The 15,916-nt window shown below is 44.9% G+C and overlaps 1 protein-coding gene across 1 annotated transcript in view; it reads right to left on the bottom strand.

Moving 5' to 3' along the window:
- The window catches only part of LOC119372514 (CAD protein), a 158,414-nt gene that overhangs the window by 63,908 nt on the left and 78,590 nt on the right, over positions 1-15,916 (bottom strand). The window contains exons 25-26 of the mRNA XM_037642991.2: positions 15,198-15,380; positions 10,191-10,295 (exon numbers count right to left, since the gene is read on the bottom strand). Coding sequence (XP_037498919.1) covers positions 10,191-10,295; positions 15,198-15,380 — 288 coding nt within the window. The remainder of the gene's footprint in view (positions 1-10,190; positions 10,296-15,197; positions 15,381-15,916) is intronic.

The following is a 15,916-nucleotide window of genomic DNA, read 5'->3' as shown; positions in this document are numbered from 1 at the left end:
TGTCGAGAAATGGCACAGGGATGACTGACAGCAACTGTTCAAAAAAATTAAGGCTGAGAAAATGGAGCTCCAAGAAAATGGAGCTAAAAGCTAAGAAAATGGAACTCAGAAGGAAGCTGGTTTTATTTTTCATTGGAGAAATGTAGCTTTGTGCCTATCTTGAGCTCTATCTGTCCTCTTTATGATGATGCCAATAGGGTGGCATTGTGTCAAGGGAAAACAGCAGATTTTCATTTTCTAAAGCCCAATTTTCTCATCGTTTTTGATGACAGCACACTAGTAAAATGCTTTTTTTTTTCAACTTCTACTGCTCATTTTGGTTTAATATTTCACCATGACGTAAAACATGGTCTGAGGATTGCAGAAAAAAATAAATTGAAAAACTGAACATTTTGACCAAATTGACCATTCCCATTGCCACGTCCCCCCTTAATTAACATGGTCTTAATTGGCAGTGCCCTAATTAGCAAGATTTTATCTATCATGGTGTTAATTAGCGCTGCATCAGGAAGGTCTTAATTAGAAAGGTCGTAACTAGCACGGTCTTAATGTGGTCTTAAAAAGCAAGGTCCTCACTCTCTTTTCCTTTCTCTTCCTGTTTCTTTTTCTCATTTTCTCCGTTTGTTTCTCTTCCGTTTATCTGTTCTGTGCTTCTCATTTTTTTTTTTCAGAAGGCACATGCACTGAAGAAATGCCTACACTGCACGTCTATTGTGTCAACCTCAATGGGTGTGCCAGCCACAGGCCTTATTATCCGCCAGATTACTAGGCGATACAGAAAAATGTACTGTAACTGTACTCAGTTCTCGAATGTACGTTGCCAAGAGCAACCTGTCTATTTATAGTCAATCCTAAGATGAAGAGGACAGAGAGTGCGCCGGCCAAGTTATTGCAAGTGCTAGGCGCAGCCACGCAATATAGTTTTCTGGTCACACAAAAGGAAACCACATAACGAAAAGCTTACAAAACACAATAGAGGCGCTGGCTGCTATTTCATCTCTGGCTTTTTGCTTGTGCACATCGAATGTCTATATGAAAGGCTCCTCTCGCTCTTCCTCTAGCTTGTGTACGTCCGCGAGCCGCCTCATTTTGCACATGCGGTATGCCCCCTTTAAGTTTGAAGAATATTTGCTTGCTGTAATTTTTATACTAACGAAAACGGACAGTGCCATAAAAAAAAAGAACTTGGAAACGTGGTAGGGGCACTGCCTGCTTTTCAGCCTGTGGCCTCCGAGCATAGAAAAATGCACTGACGTTTGTCGTAACACGAAAGGTTTTCTTCTTGCCTGTGTGCCCTCCGAGCAGCCTCTTGTGAGTTTTATGGCATTCAAAAGGTGTAAGTTTTTCACCTCGACGCATTTATATTGGTCTCACCTTTTTTTCCCAAAGTGTGAGGGGTGCAGCGCCACATTGTTTGTAACTGTAACAAGCGCGTGATCGCTGCATTGAATGGAACAGGCAACAATGATGCACAAGCTTACCCTACATAGGACCTTTCAGCTCATTCCATTGGTGGCGCCTGGGTGTGTTCAGATAAGGACAGACCAAGGGGGGTCCCGACTATTTTTTGTTTTGCACGAAATTTTTATATGAGCTGGGCAAATGTCTCTATAGAAAGGAATGAACCTTCGTTTTGCGGAAATTATCACGGATTTCTAGGAAAAAATTCACGTTTCACAACAGGTGGAAAAAGGCAATTCTGCAACTTTCAGATTTCACAACTTTGGAGGCCTATCACTAAAAACTTAACGCATTGTGGACATCAGTGTTAATTTTTCGTAAATCTTCAGTAATAGTACTATCGGCCTACGGAAATTTCAATTTGTGTGACTGACAAAACATTTTTGAAAAATTGCCAAACTTTGATTTTTGAGCGGCTGCCTCTGGCTGACCCCAAATTCAAGGGTCTTTTTTCGCAGTTTTCGCTAAAGCGCTGAAGCTGAAAATATTTCTCACAAGTCTATGAAAGGTTTTTCGCTAATTAAGCAAAAAGTTATGCGACTACACTGCATATTTATTTCGTTATAAAATCCCAAAAATGCCATAATTCCAAAACTAGCGAAAATTGCAACATTTTACGGTCGTTTTAAAAAAAATAATCATCACCGATTTTTATGAAAATGATGAACTATACCCGGCCATGACTGCTAAATATTGTGCTGCAAAAATATGTTGCATTATTTTGTTTTAAGTGAGAAAATTGAGCTTATTTTAATACCCATGTGTGGTCTTAACATCAATGTGTGGCGTTCTTATAATAAAATAAATTTAATAGACATATTTAGTTCGTAGCTCGCTTTTCTGGTTTTAATAATGACGATTGACCCAGCTTGTGTCTTTTTGACCGTTTTGAGTCACAGAAAAGCTGAGCTTGAATTTTCAGAGCTCCTCTGTCTGTGTCCCTACCAGTACATTGAGGCAGCCGGCGCCCGAGAGCGCGTACAAATGAAAGCTCGTGGTGTAGAGTGCAAATCTTTCTGCACGTCAACCATTTTAGTTCACATCATACCACGTGTCTAACGCAAAAGAGATTTAACTAGTATTTCCCTAACAGTACGGGAAAATGTTATTGTTGCGTTAGTGTGCCTAGACCCAATTGCTCGCTGCTGGGTGGTAGAGAAAGGGGGCCCGAAATGTGAGGTTCGCGTTTGTTTCTTTAAGGAAAATGATTATAACCTGCCCTAAGACTACTTGAGGGCCATATTTCGATGAAAATCCTGCAAAAATATCTTCCTATACTTTATTAATAATAAAAGCCTTCGTGTTACCATCTTCAACTGCGTACTTACCCTGATTTTCTTCCATCAAACAATGAAATTTATGGACTAGAGTTGGTTACAATAATGTACAAGTGGCTCGAGCATTACCATTGTGTGGGAATATTAAGACCGTTGCGGTCTTAATATTTCGACGAATTTATCATTCGCAGAAACGGGTTGAGATGGTGGGAATGAGGGAGTTATGAATCTACAAGAAGCACGTTCATGTTGCGCATTAAATAGTTTATTCACGTCACCTAGAATGAGTAATATCCATTCGGGCAATCAAATTTTGCACACTGCAGATTCACAACTCCTTCCACTCTGTGTCTGCGCACCGCGCTACGTACAGGAAATTCCCGTGGTCCGATTTCATGTGTTTGCACATGTGGGTTGCCTGAATACCTTGAACCCGTCTGGCAAGTTTCCATTCCTTCTTCAGTTCTCTGAAGGCTTCCACTTCATTCTTCTCCATATGCAGTAAGAAAACCTTTTTAAGTTTACTGGCTACAATAGTAACAAAATCACTTGCGCACTGAACGACCTCGGTGGCGGGTGAACGCAGGTTATGTAGTGTGGCTTGGTGTTTCACAAGGCCACCGACGCCGTCGCAGGCATTTTTGCCGTGCCCCGTTGCCGAAAAAAGCCACTTGGTTGTCTGAAGCTGACTGCATTGCAATTCGTGCAGTTGGAAGCGCTTCTTAAAATGGGCAGCTGCTCCATCACTCACAAGTGTTAGTTTCGTGTAAATTGGAGCATAATCTTCAATGTGATCCTTGATTTTTCTCAGGGCCTAGCAAGCATGTGCAGAGTCGTGGCAAACGACATCGCTAATTATTGCGTAGTTCCATGTCGACTTTCTTGTCGATACAACGCAAGTAAAGATGCTAACTTGCGTACTTTGCCAATGGTAAGGTTGTACTTCATCTGGGAGTACGATGGACCAATTTTCGGCAAAGTCAAAGTGGAAAACAATGGAACCCTTTTCAAAACACTGTTTTTCCTCGTGTATGACATTTGCTTGCGTGCGCGTGAGGTAGTTATGAGGGATCCATTTTATGGTCACATTTTGAAATTCCTTTAGGAATGCTGGAGGCATCATGGTCTTCTTTATTAGTTCACCTGATTCCCAATAAAGTAGCAAATACAATTTCTTCGTCCGGTGCTATGCCAAGAGTTCCCAGGCTGAGACCATTCTTCACAGGACATTGTTTGCACTCGCCTAAGAAGCATTTGGTGCTAGGCTGCGTGCACACACAGAGCGCCTGCACATCATCAGTCGACATCAAAGGCCCCGACGCATTTTTGATCCCAATAAGGCATAGTTCGAAATTTGCACAATATGCCCATACACACCCCTCCCGATGCGGTGAGCATTTGACCCATTCTGGGCGCAAAGATATGAATTTTGTCAGACCAACCGCTGACAGCGGATTAGCAAGTTTGTAGACTGAGTATGTCTCTCGTAGCGACCGCGTCATGAAACGCTTCGAAATGAATTCGGCTTTTCCATCGATGCGCACGCGCACCACATCTTTCTTGTTTGGACTCTGTCTTGAACAGTCCAGCTCATCTTTTGTGTAGTATTCAAGGATTTTGTTGGTGTCTGCTTCACTCAATTTTTCTCTGCAGTACGGCTCCAAAAGGCTCCACAAACCTTATTCTGCAGCTATCTTCCTGGCCCTTAGAATCGCGTGCCTCGTTGCCTCTGGAATGAAGCGTTGCACCTCTTTTATTGTTAGGCTCAGGTGTATCAAGGGTAGCAGACGGCAGCGCTCTCGAAAAGATGTGCACTTGATGTACGCTGTGTGTAGGTTTTTCTTCCAGCTGGCACAGGCGCAGCAACTGAATTGTGATGGAATGTCTTTAATACCGTATGCTGTGCGAATTCCGCATCGAATGTTTCTTACAGCAGCTCTAGTAATTCCATTTGCCTTGCGCTTTGCGTACGAGAGTCCCTTCCCTTTCTTTACACTCCGAGGAGGCTTTAGTGGCGACACTGCTGATGGGGCACGAACGACTGCCTTAATGCTTTCCATAACTTTCTCTGTAGTCTGGAAACCTTCATCGGACTGACTGGATTCCTCTTCCATATGCTCAATGTCTTCCTTAAAGTTCCTAAAGCAATTCTGGCACACAAAGTGCGATTCATGCACTTTGTGTGCTGTGTCAGCTTCCAACACTTTCTTTAGATTGTCAATTCCCAAGTCTTTGACACTGCGGAAATTCCTTTGAAACCTGATCTTCCGCTTGTGTCTCTTTAAGTAGTCGGCGCAGCAATTTCGTTCAGGAAACTTTGCCATCAGAACTGTGCCACATTGAGGTCTCTCGGTGACACAGTAGGTTACAGTGAGTATAAGGTACAATCACTTTGGGGTGAATGTAGCGTCCAAGGAAGTTCTTAGTGCAATAACGAAAGTTCAGTAGCCGGATCGCAGCTGATGTCTTGACACCAGGGTTTACGTGAAGAGAGCTGCTTGCAGTGGGCTTCTTACTTACTCCGCAATCTCCATCTTATCTGCTTACGAAATAACTTATTATTAATAATAGAGGACGACACGAGAGTAACTACAATGAGATGAAAAAACTGCATCAGTGACACACGTAGAAAACAACACGACTTCTTTGTTCGAGTTCACTATCCAGACTGACATATGGTCTACACCCAAAAAACTGCTTTTCAGGGGTGAGGGGAACGCTCTCTTCTGTCTGGGTCCGACCATTGCAGGCGCACCGCGGTGCGTCTCGCATTTCACGACGGTCATGTGTTCTCCTTCACAGGTTCTCGAAGTGCTTGGCTGTTATACGTACTTTTGTTTCCCTCTCTTGCGGGTGGCATTCAATTACGCTCTGGTCTTGCTGGACGCGCTCTCGCGTGCCTGCTGCCTCAATGTGCCGTAGTATGGATACAGACAGAGGAGCTCTGAAAAGTTCAAGCTCAGCTTTTCTGTGACTCAAAACAGTCAAAAAGACACAAGCTGGGTCCATCGTCATTATTAAAACCAAAAAAGCGAGCTACGAACTAAATATGTCTATTAAATTTATTTTATCATTAGAACGCCACACATTGATGTTAAGACCATACATGGGTATTAAAATAAGCTCAGTTTTCTCACTTCAAACAAAATAATGCAACATATTTTTGCAGCACAATATTTAGCAATCACGGCCGGGTATAGTCCATCATTTTCATAAAAATCGGTGATGATTATTTTTTTTTAAACGACCCTAAAATGTTGCAATTTTCGCTAGTTTTGGAATTATGGCATTTTTGGGATTTTATAACGAAATAAATATACAGTGTAGTCACATAACGTTTTGCTTAATTAGCGAAAAACCTTTCGTAGACTTGCGAGAAATATTTTCAGCTTCAGCGCTTTAGCGAAAACTGCGAAAAAAGACCCTTGAATTTGGGGTCAGCCAGAGGCAGCCGCTCAAAAATCAAAGTTTGGCAATTTTTCAAAAATGTACTGTCAGTCACACAAATTTAAATTTCCGTAGGCCGATAGTACTATTGCTGAAGATTTGCGAAAAATTAACACTGATGTCCACAATGCGTTAAGGGGGGAGGTGGCATTGAAAAAAAACTTTTTTGTTTGTTGACCTAGAGCAATGAAATTTGGCATGCATACTAATAAGTGTCTTGTATAAAGAAATATGCAGTTTCATCATGATACCTTGAGTAGTTCTCAAGTTACATCATGCTACATGGTCCAATTATATGGTCTGCTTGTGGAAAGCCTAGCGCTGTAACAAAACATGCCAGGAAGCTGCAAATGGTGTTGATCTTTACTCAAAAGAAGACTACAGGGTATGACACTCTCAGAATTGTTTAGTAAATTCTCTTTTTTTTTTAGAGATCATCATGGCTGCTGACACACATTGTCAGAAACAGTGTCATGGACAAATCATTATCTAGAAAAATAACTGGGCCATAAACAAGAAATTGAAGAATGTCATACCCACAAGCAGTGTTCAGGGATTCAGGAAAAAGAAACAGAATCAAAATCGGTCCAGTCATTCCCGTGCTACTCTTTCCACGAGCAATGCACAATGTCCAAAACACACTTGTGAGAAAAAGCCTATCAAAGTTTTCGAAGTTGTTTACATTTGTTAGAAGGCACCAGCACTGTAGTCCTTGGTGCTCTTGTGTAGAGGCAACCTTTTGCGTCTCTGCCCTTTCACTTCATGCATGTGCGATGACTTCCTTGCTCGCTGAGCGTCTTTTTAGCAGCCCTGTGGAGGGTAAGGGCCCCAGGTTGCACACCCATTGCAGCGCAAATCTTGGTGTAAGCTTGAAAGTTGCCTGCATTGTACCTCGCTACTGCCTCATGGACTGCTACTTCCACAGTGAAGTGGGAGGCATGCTGCTGCTTAGAAATTAGTGACCAAATCACCGAGTGAAGGCTTTCAGCGGCATTTTGTGTCTTGTTGCCACTGCAACGAGCCTGCAGTTGACGGTCAGACAGGCGTTGGTACACTGGCCGCAACGCTTCAACAACTTTGTTGGGCAGGTTATACGTGTGTGGAAGTTGTGGCTTCCCCTCTGCCTCTGCTGCACGGTGCCTGCACCAGCTGCGGGCACCGGAAGGACAGAGCCCTTGATGAGGTTCTGCATCTGTCGATGAAACAGTATGAAAGGTGGCCATCACTGCTTTCTTCATATCTTCGACGTCCGTGTTGCTCCGCAGTGCTAGGCCATAATAGCTGGTGAGCCTTTTGATCAAGTCCTGCGTCAGGCCAATGTTGTCACGGATAGCCATGCCATAACAACTAGTCAGTCTTTTAATCAGGTCTTCAGTCAGGCTGCCCCATCCTCCTAGTCTATCCTTCTTGCTTCTTGACATGTGTTGGAGAGCTGCACCCATCCTCTCTTTGACATGATTTATACAGTCTTCTTTAGCCAGTGGAATAAATCTGTATGTTCTTTCTTCAGAGTGAGGGAAGTATCACTGTCTTCATCACAAACAATGCATGCGTACCGGAGGTCATTCTTTCCACCTTCTGAATAAAATTAAGGTGGGGGACGTGGCATTCAGTACCAACTTTCTTATTCCTTCGTAGGTTTTGATGAAAATTGGCACAGTTATTGCAAACATTTCTGGGATCAAATATCTGAGCAGTTTATTCAATAACGCGAGTTGGTCAGATATAAATTCAACTCCCTGCTTCACACACGCCACGCTCATTTGCAAACCCCGCCTGTGATGCGTTTCATCATCCACTCGGTCGCGGAAACGGTAATTTGCGAGGCATTCGTTATTTTCGAAGATTCATCAGAGCTAGCGGCGATACCAAGCACGAATCCAAACGTGCCTAAATTGCGTCACCAGCGCTTTCTTTCAAGCCGATGTACTCGGCCGCGGGGTCCGGGAAGTCGGCGCACGATATGCTGGCTGGCGGCATTCGGTGACAATGCACAATGCTCCTAGCCGCGGCGACGAAACATCGGCGCACATAACGTGCTTGGTCTCGCATTTTGCGGCGCCGACGCGCGAAATTGCTAGCCGCTGTTCCGAGCGGTCAATGCGCGACGAGCTTGGCCAGGAGGTCCGCTGCCGATTCGTAAAATGTCCATCCGCACTTTCGAGGAGCCAGCGGACGATGCGATTTGCTGCTTGTGACGAAGCACAGTGCGGCTTGCCCGCTAGCGCGATGTCCTTGCCCGCAAAGTTCGGATTCGTCTCGTAAACCAGCGCCGTGAGCGGAGTTAGGCCTAGCCACGACTCCGAGCAGTAAGCTCGGTCGCGGTGTGCGTAGCCGCGGTGCCCGATGTTTCAAAGCAAGTCATGTTCGATCGCGAGTACAAAGAGTAGTGGCGCGAAGTTATTCGTCTCTGAGTACGAAGTGCTGACAAGCTGAACTTCTACCCGAGACGCGCATCTGCGATGTTCGCGACGAGCGCGGCACGCTATCGTCTATCGTACATTGATGACTGCGCTTCCGCTTGCGGCTGTCAAACTACAGGGTAATCATATTCTAAATTATCGTCGACCCGTGCACTCGGGACGAGTGAACGCGTCACTAAGTAGCGCGATTTTCGACAGTCGTAACATCAGGTAACATCGCGACGCGTAAGCAGCAGACGGCTGTCCTCTCGGAGCGAGCATCGGACCAATGACGAGGCGTGCTGGAGCAACATGGCGGACGCGGCCAATCGGAGGCCTCGAAACGACCTTCAGAGATTTGCTTTTTGTGCGCTTGTTTTCAAAGGGAAGAGCCAGCTGAGGCGGGGAATTTGAAAACTAAGAAATGCTCTTTACGGCGAGCTCAAAATGGCGGCGCCCGGTTGTGCCGTTGCGGAGCAAGACTTTTTTGAAAACCACCGTTTTTTTGCGATCTCCACAATAATTTTCGCCAACTCAGCACGTGCAACAAATTTTTTAAAGCACTTCTAGGTGGTTTTCAGTGAAGATATTTTGGAATCAGATAGAAAAAGGGCTACAGAAACTGAAAATGTGATTTTCAAAAAATCGATTTTTTTGCCATTTTGCGCGATACGAAAGCCGCGTCCCCCCTTAAGTTTTTAGTGATAGGCCTCCAAAGTTGTGAAATCTGAAAGTTGCAGAATTGCCTTTTTCCACCTGTTGTGAAACGCGAATTTTTTCCCAGAAATCCGTGATAATTTCCGCAAAACGAAGGTTCATTCCTTTCTATAGACATTTGCCCAGCTCATATAAAAATTTCGTGCAAAACAAAAAATAGTCGGGACCCCCCTTGGTCTGTCCTTATCTGAACACACCCGCCTTTCAATGCCAGTGGAGAGTGAAATGTGTTCATGTGGCCCCGAAAAAAATTTAGTTGAGGGTAGGCAGTTTTTTCTTGTATTTTGAATTTTCTAGGCTGAATAACATCGGACTGCATGCCCCTATCGCTGCCGTTCTTGCTGCATTAATCTTTCCATCCTTTAGTCTATGCAACCCGCAAGTAAAAAAATGGGGGCTTGAATAGTGTTGGAGGGCCCCTTTAATGTATGTGCTTAAATAAGGTCTGGCCTCGAGTAAAGCCTGCATCCCAACTTTGAAAAAATTTATGCGCTGCAAAAAAAAATTATGAATGGGTGGCTTCACTGCACGGTCAGCCTTTATGCTATGAAACCACCCAATCCAGGGAAACCAGCACTGCCGTGAAGCCACACCTCAGGGTAAAGTGTGCATTTATTACCTGCACCCAGATTCATTTCTCAAAATTAAACGTAACCTTACACGAGCTCATATCGACTGAGTAAGGCAAATTTTGAAATGTAACGCATTGCACCGCTAGTAACTTCCACCCTACTACTATTCAAATCCTACTACTATTCGAATTCGCTTCGACTTAACTTTGAATCTAAGAAGTGATATTTGCACAAGCCCCCAATTGACGTCATTGTTGGGAAGATGTACCTACCCCTGCCCTATTACTTTCAGCGTTTTCCAAAGAATATCGTACCTTGATACCGTGTTCCATATAGAAGTCCGAGGTGCCAAGGCTGCCGTACAACTCGAAGCCCATCTTCTCCAAAGTCCGAACACTCGGCAGGAACTCGGCCTTGTGCTGCATGAGCGACATAACAAATTCAGCATAGTGTTGCCACTTTTAATGATGATGCAATCTGGTCACATTTTCAAACTCGAAGTGGGTTGCAATATAAATATGTCTGCTGTGTGTGCTGCTTCGCTATGTTTCACAGTGAAACAAAGAAACCAAAATGGAGGAGGAAGAGAGAGACCTAGAAAAGAAAAAGATACCACCATTCAAACATTACCTTGGCTTGACTTGCAGGTTGTATAAACCACATGACCAGTCATCCCAGTAGCAAAACATGGTGAAGAATTAATTAAAATGAAATATTCGCAAACAGACTACAGTCAAACCTCGATATAACGAACACTGATATTTGATCAGTTATAACGAAGCAAATGAACGGTCTTGTCATAGATACAGTGTTAAAAATAAACGCTTATAACGAATTTTCAGATATAACGAAGTTATTTTAGTGGCAGATGTGACTGTTATAATGACGTCTGAGTGTTTAAAGGAGTACTGACATGAATTAAAAAATTTTTCGGGTTGTTGCTCTCAATGAAAGCACGGGTGTCGAGAACCCTAAAAAGAGTGTCTTGGTGCCTGGGGATGCATTGCATATATTTTTAATACCGCTTCTTTCAACCAGCAGTTTCGGTTTCGAGAGGGCGGCTTCATAGTGACGTGTCAAGTCTGCCCGTGATGTCACGGGCAGACTGCAACCCACGAAATATGCGCCTGCGGTCCTTTGCTGTCAGTCGAACATGGTTCACGATGAGTGAACTGTCGTCCAGTGCCTCCGACAGCAATTTCTGTGATTTAGGCTGCATGCAGAACCCAGATTTCGCAAACCAAGTGAGCTGACTTGAAACGTCATAGGGCTCTCCATGCGGTGAAGCTGCCTTGCAGATGCTGGGAGATGAAAACTTTAAAATCAAACTTAAATATTTATACGTGTTTTCCGGATGCGGTGTGGGAAGAGCGTTAACACTACAAGCCAAGGGAAACAAAAACGTCCGTTTTGCTGCACTTCAAAATCGTGTCAGTACTCCTTTAAGGGGGGACGCGGCTTTCGTATCGCGAAAAATGGCAAAAAAATAGATTTTTTGAAAATCACATTTTCAGTTTCTGTAGCCCTTTTTATATCCGATTCCAAAATATCTTCACCGAAAACCGCGTAGAAGTGCTATAAAAAAATTGTTGCGCCTGCCGAGGTGGCGAAAATTATTGGGGAAATCGCAAAAAAACACTGATTTTCAAAAAATCATAGCTTCGCAACGACGCCACCGGGCGCCGATATCTTGGGCTCATCGGAAAGCGCATTTCTCCGTCTTCAAATTCCCCGCCGCAGCTGGCTCCTCCCTTCGAAAACAAGCGCACAAAAAGCAAATGTTCGAAGGTCGTTTCGAGCCCTCCGATTGGCCGCGTCCGCCATGTTGCCCCAGCGCGCCTCGCCATTGGTCCGATGCTCGCTCCGGGAGATCGTCGTCTGCAGCTCGTGCGTCTCGAGCTCACGGCTGTCGAAAGTCGCGCTACTTCGTTGCGTGTTCGCAATCGCTCTGTGTTCACGGCTCGACAATAACTTTGAACAAGAACTACGTTTTAGTTTGGAGCTACTAGCGGAAGCTCGGTGGGATTACGATGGCGCGCCGCACTCGTAGCGAACATCGCAAACGCGCGTCTCGGACCGACTCTCTAGCGTTGACTCGTCGGATCCGTGGTTGGAGGTTCTGCTTATGCGCACTTCGGACGTCGTGACGAAGATGATCGCAGGACGACTCTTTGTACTCGCGACCACGCATTACGTACTTTGAAACATCGGGCACCGCGGCCGGCGCGTCTACTGCTCGGAGTCGTCACTAGGCCTAACTCCGCTCACGGCGTCGGCACGCGAGACGAACCTCGAACTTTGCGGGCAAGAGCAACGCGTTAACGGACTCGCGGCAGTGTGCTTCTTCGCAAGGAACGAAGCACTTCCCCCGCCGGCTTCTCGGTACAGCGGATGGTCATTTTACGCATCGGCAGCGGACCCCACGGCCAAGCTCGTCACGCAGCGGGCGCGCGTCGGCGTCCCGCAATGCGAGGCCAAACACGTTGCGCGCCTATTTTTCGTCGCCGCACCTAGCCATATTGCGCATCGTCACCGAATGCCGCCACCCAGCACATCGCGTGCCGAGCACTTAGAGGTGAAATAAAGCACTGGTGATGCAATTTAGGCGCGCTTGGGGCCGTGGTTGGTATCGCCGTAAGCGCTCATGAATCATCTGAAAAAATAAAAGCCTCGCAGAAAACCGTGTCCGCGACCGGGTGAATGATGAAGCGCATCGCAGGCGAGGTTTACAAATTAGCTTGACGAGTGAAACAGGGAGATGAATTCATATCTGCCCAGTTCGCGTCTTGAATAAACTTCTAAGGAATTCCTATTCCACCAATGTCTTGGCCACAACTGCCTGTTATTTAGGAGGAAGGGATAGGTTGCCATGATGAGAGCAGTATCCTATAAAAATGATTCAATGATCAATTGCAATCAAGACTTAATAATTAATATCTGGGGTTTAACGTCCCAAAACCACGATATGATTATGAGAGACGCCGTAGTGGAGGGCTCCGGAAATTTTTTGACCACCTGGGGTTCTTTAACGTGCACCTAAATCTAAGTACACGGGCCTCAGACATTTTCGCCTCCATCGAAAATGCAGCCGCCGCGGCCGGAATTCGATCCCGCGACCTTCGGGTCAGCAGTCGAGCGCCATAACCACTAGACCACCGTGGCGGGGCTGCAATCAAGACTGTTAATTATGTTAATGAGAGCATGAATACAAGAAAGCTGGCAAATCATCATAGTACGTGACCTACTTGCATTACAATATATTGTTTTTTGTCATGCCTATTACACCACTTCATAACTTCTTTTAAAATTCATGCTACGTGTTCTTTGTATATCAGAAAAGGATTTTAAGAAAAAAGAAAGAAAACAAAGGCACAACCTATGAAAGGCCACATGTGCAGGAGGTCCAACCTTATAAAACACCTTAAAGATCACAATCTTCTTGTGTTTTAGAGAAGCAAGCCACCTCAAACTAAAGACAGGGCACTCAAGAAAGTGCACATTATGAAGGACTCAAAAGATTACGACCTTAGTGCCTTTTGATGAAGTAATATCGTTGGTACAAATTTAAAAGCCGTTTTCTCAAAACGACTTTTCTTGCTTCCTGCTTCGCTTGTTCCGCTGATTTCTCACTGACCGCTGGGTCTATTTCAGTTCTGTTTTTTGTTCTATATTCCTTGAAGCACAGTTCAGGGCGTGACATTCTTGCTTTTTCAGTATGGCGTTCTGATAATTAGCTATTTGACGAGTTGCACAAAGCCTCGATGCCTGTTGCACAGTCACCTCATGAAAAATGAAAACTAAAAAAAATTTTGTTGCAAATAAAAAAATCTAAGAATGTCATGCCCTTAATCGGACATCTTAGAATGCATAGCACTTTGAACGAGTTTCCTATCGCATTTTTTAACCGAGTCAGACTCGGAACAAGAGCAGAAGGTGAAATATATTGTAAATCAAAAAGTTGTAAAGATATATTCATGAAATTTCTGCAGTAGCATTAAAAAAACATTTCAAATAAGTGTGCCAATTTTCATCAAAATCCATGAAGAAATAAGAAAGTTGGTACCGAAAGCCACGTCCCCCCTTAATATGAAGTGACAGTTTCAGACTGGAACTTGCGAAGTGCTGTTTACGGATCATTCTAACAAAAGAATTTGAAAACACTGTAGTGGCCAAAACAGAAAGAAATAAGAATTTGGCAAGACTGTAGTGCAAAAATGGTAAAGCTGCCCTCCCCACAGCAGCAGCTCTTCCCTCTGCCTCGATTGCAGGCTGCACCTGGCTTTCCACCACCGCTTTCTCTCACATAGAATACAAGGACCTAAGTAATACTCATCCTGCAACACGTGCCTGAATTTTATTCCCTCTTTCTTATTTTCTTGCCCAAACAACCCTGAGCAAAAAATTGTGAGCACTGGCACATCACTGTCAAGAATGTGGGATATGAGGGGTAAGAATTTGTTGGTTGCCGCTGGTCTTTTTTCTTCCCCAATAAGTAAGGCTTAGCTATTTTGGCCCAAATGGCTGAGCTCTGACGACCGAAGAGGCCGAAAGAACAGCCTCCCAAGTCAGTTTTAGCCCAGAGTTTTACCCTAGAGTGTTACCTTGGAGTGTTACCCTAGATCAGGGATCTAAGACACGTGGCTTGCAGACCTCTCGCTTGCGGCCTGGCCCCCACATGACCTCATGACCGTTTTGCCCCATATTTTTTTCTAATAAGTATGTTCATGAGCTACAGAGACGTGACTGGTCTCAAGTATTTTTTTTTTCGTGAGGCACCCCATGCTGTCACCGCATGTTAAGCCATAACCATGGGACAAAAACTCTTATTTTTTCAGAATCGGTGTCCACATTTCTGTCATTCTGGAGATTAGTGTGGATATGTTTCTCGAAATTCGACGTTAAATCTCCGTCAGAAATCAACCATATATGAGATATGGGAAAGGCTGCCTTTCGAATGGCAACGTCCGCTGACATTTTCTTCGAACAATCCCCCTCCCCCTCCGCTCCAATCTCCTTCACCGTCCCGGCCCTTGTGGTAGACAAGTTCCTGCCTGTGGCATGCTGGCTGTGGTGTGTGGTGAGCTTGAGACGCCTGTCTTAGGCGAATGCATAAGGAACCCTGTGAACTTCAGTGAAATCTCAATCTTCAATAATTGTAAATTTTTCGCTGACATTCTTCGAAAAAATCCCCCCCCTCCCCCCCCCTCAAGTATTTAACCTTCTTTACTGTCCCGGCCCTTGCAGGAGACACTGTCGTGACTGCGGCCCACAAGCTAAGGTGAGTTTGAGACCCCTGCCCTGGATGAATGCGAACCAGTCACCTTGTAGCTTCCAATGGAGAGGAATATTTTCTTCTCGGGAATGCAGAACCCAGTGCTGAGCAGGGCCTTGAGATAAGCCTCGTATCGGTTCTCGCCGAAGCAGGCCACCTCTCCCGTCGAGGCCATCTCCACACCGAGACGGATGTCTGCGCCAGCCAGCCGAGAGTAGGAGAACTGGGGCACCTGCACAAGAAATACTGTATGAAGCAGGGGTGGCCAGCCAGATGAGTGTATAAACCCCTTGGAATGGTAAAAACTAAAAAAGGGAAAGAAGAATAACTTGTAGAAAAAGTGGGATCTTTTTCTGTGATTGGAAAAGATTCTGATAACCATATCAAATAAGAATGCGCACAAAATTTCTGTCAGAAGTGCGGTAATCACTCCAAGCAAGTTCTTTTTGTTACACTTAACGAAGTTGGGTGTTATGCACACCACTGCAATCAAAGGCCAGATGTAATAAACGCACACATTACGCAGGAACTACATGCACTGCATATTGCCCTTTAATTTTTTCATTCACTGAGCCCCTAACTTTCATTCAGAGTCTGAATCCTCACTGGTGTCAGTGTCGTCGCCACTCGATTCCCTGTTGGAACCGGCAGTGTCATCGCTGTCCCACAGAAGGTTATCTTCCGTTCCGTCGAGCGCGTTAGATATGCCTGTCTTTTTGAAGCTGTTGGCGACCACCTTCTCACGCTGATTTTTCCAATATCTGATTC

The sequence above is a fragment of the Rhipicephalus sanguineus genome, chromosome 10 (assembly GCF_013339695.2).
Source record: "Rhipicephalus sanguineus isolate Rsan-2018 chromosome 10, BIME_Rsan_1.4, whole genome shotgun sequence".
NCBI classification, from domain to species: Eukaryota; Metazoa; Arthropoda; class Arachnida; order Ixodida; family Ixodidae; genus Rhipicephalus; species Rhipicephalus sanguineus.
This window is presented reverse-complemented; position numbering and strand designations above follow the sequence as displayed.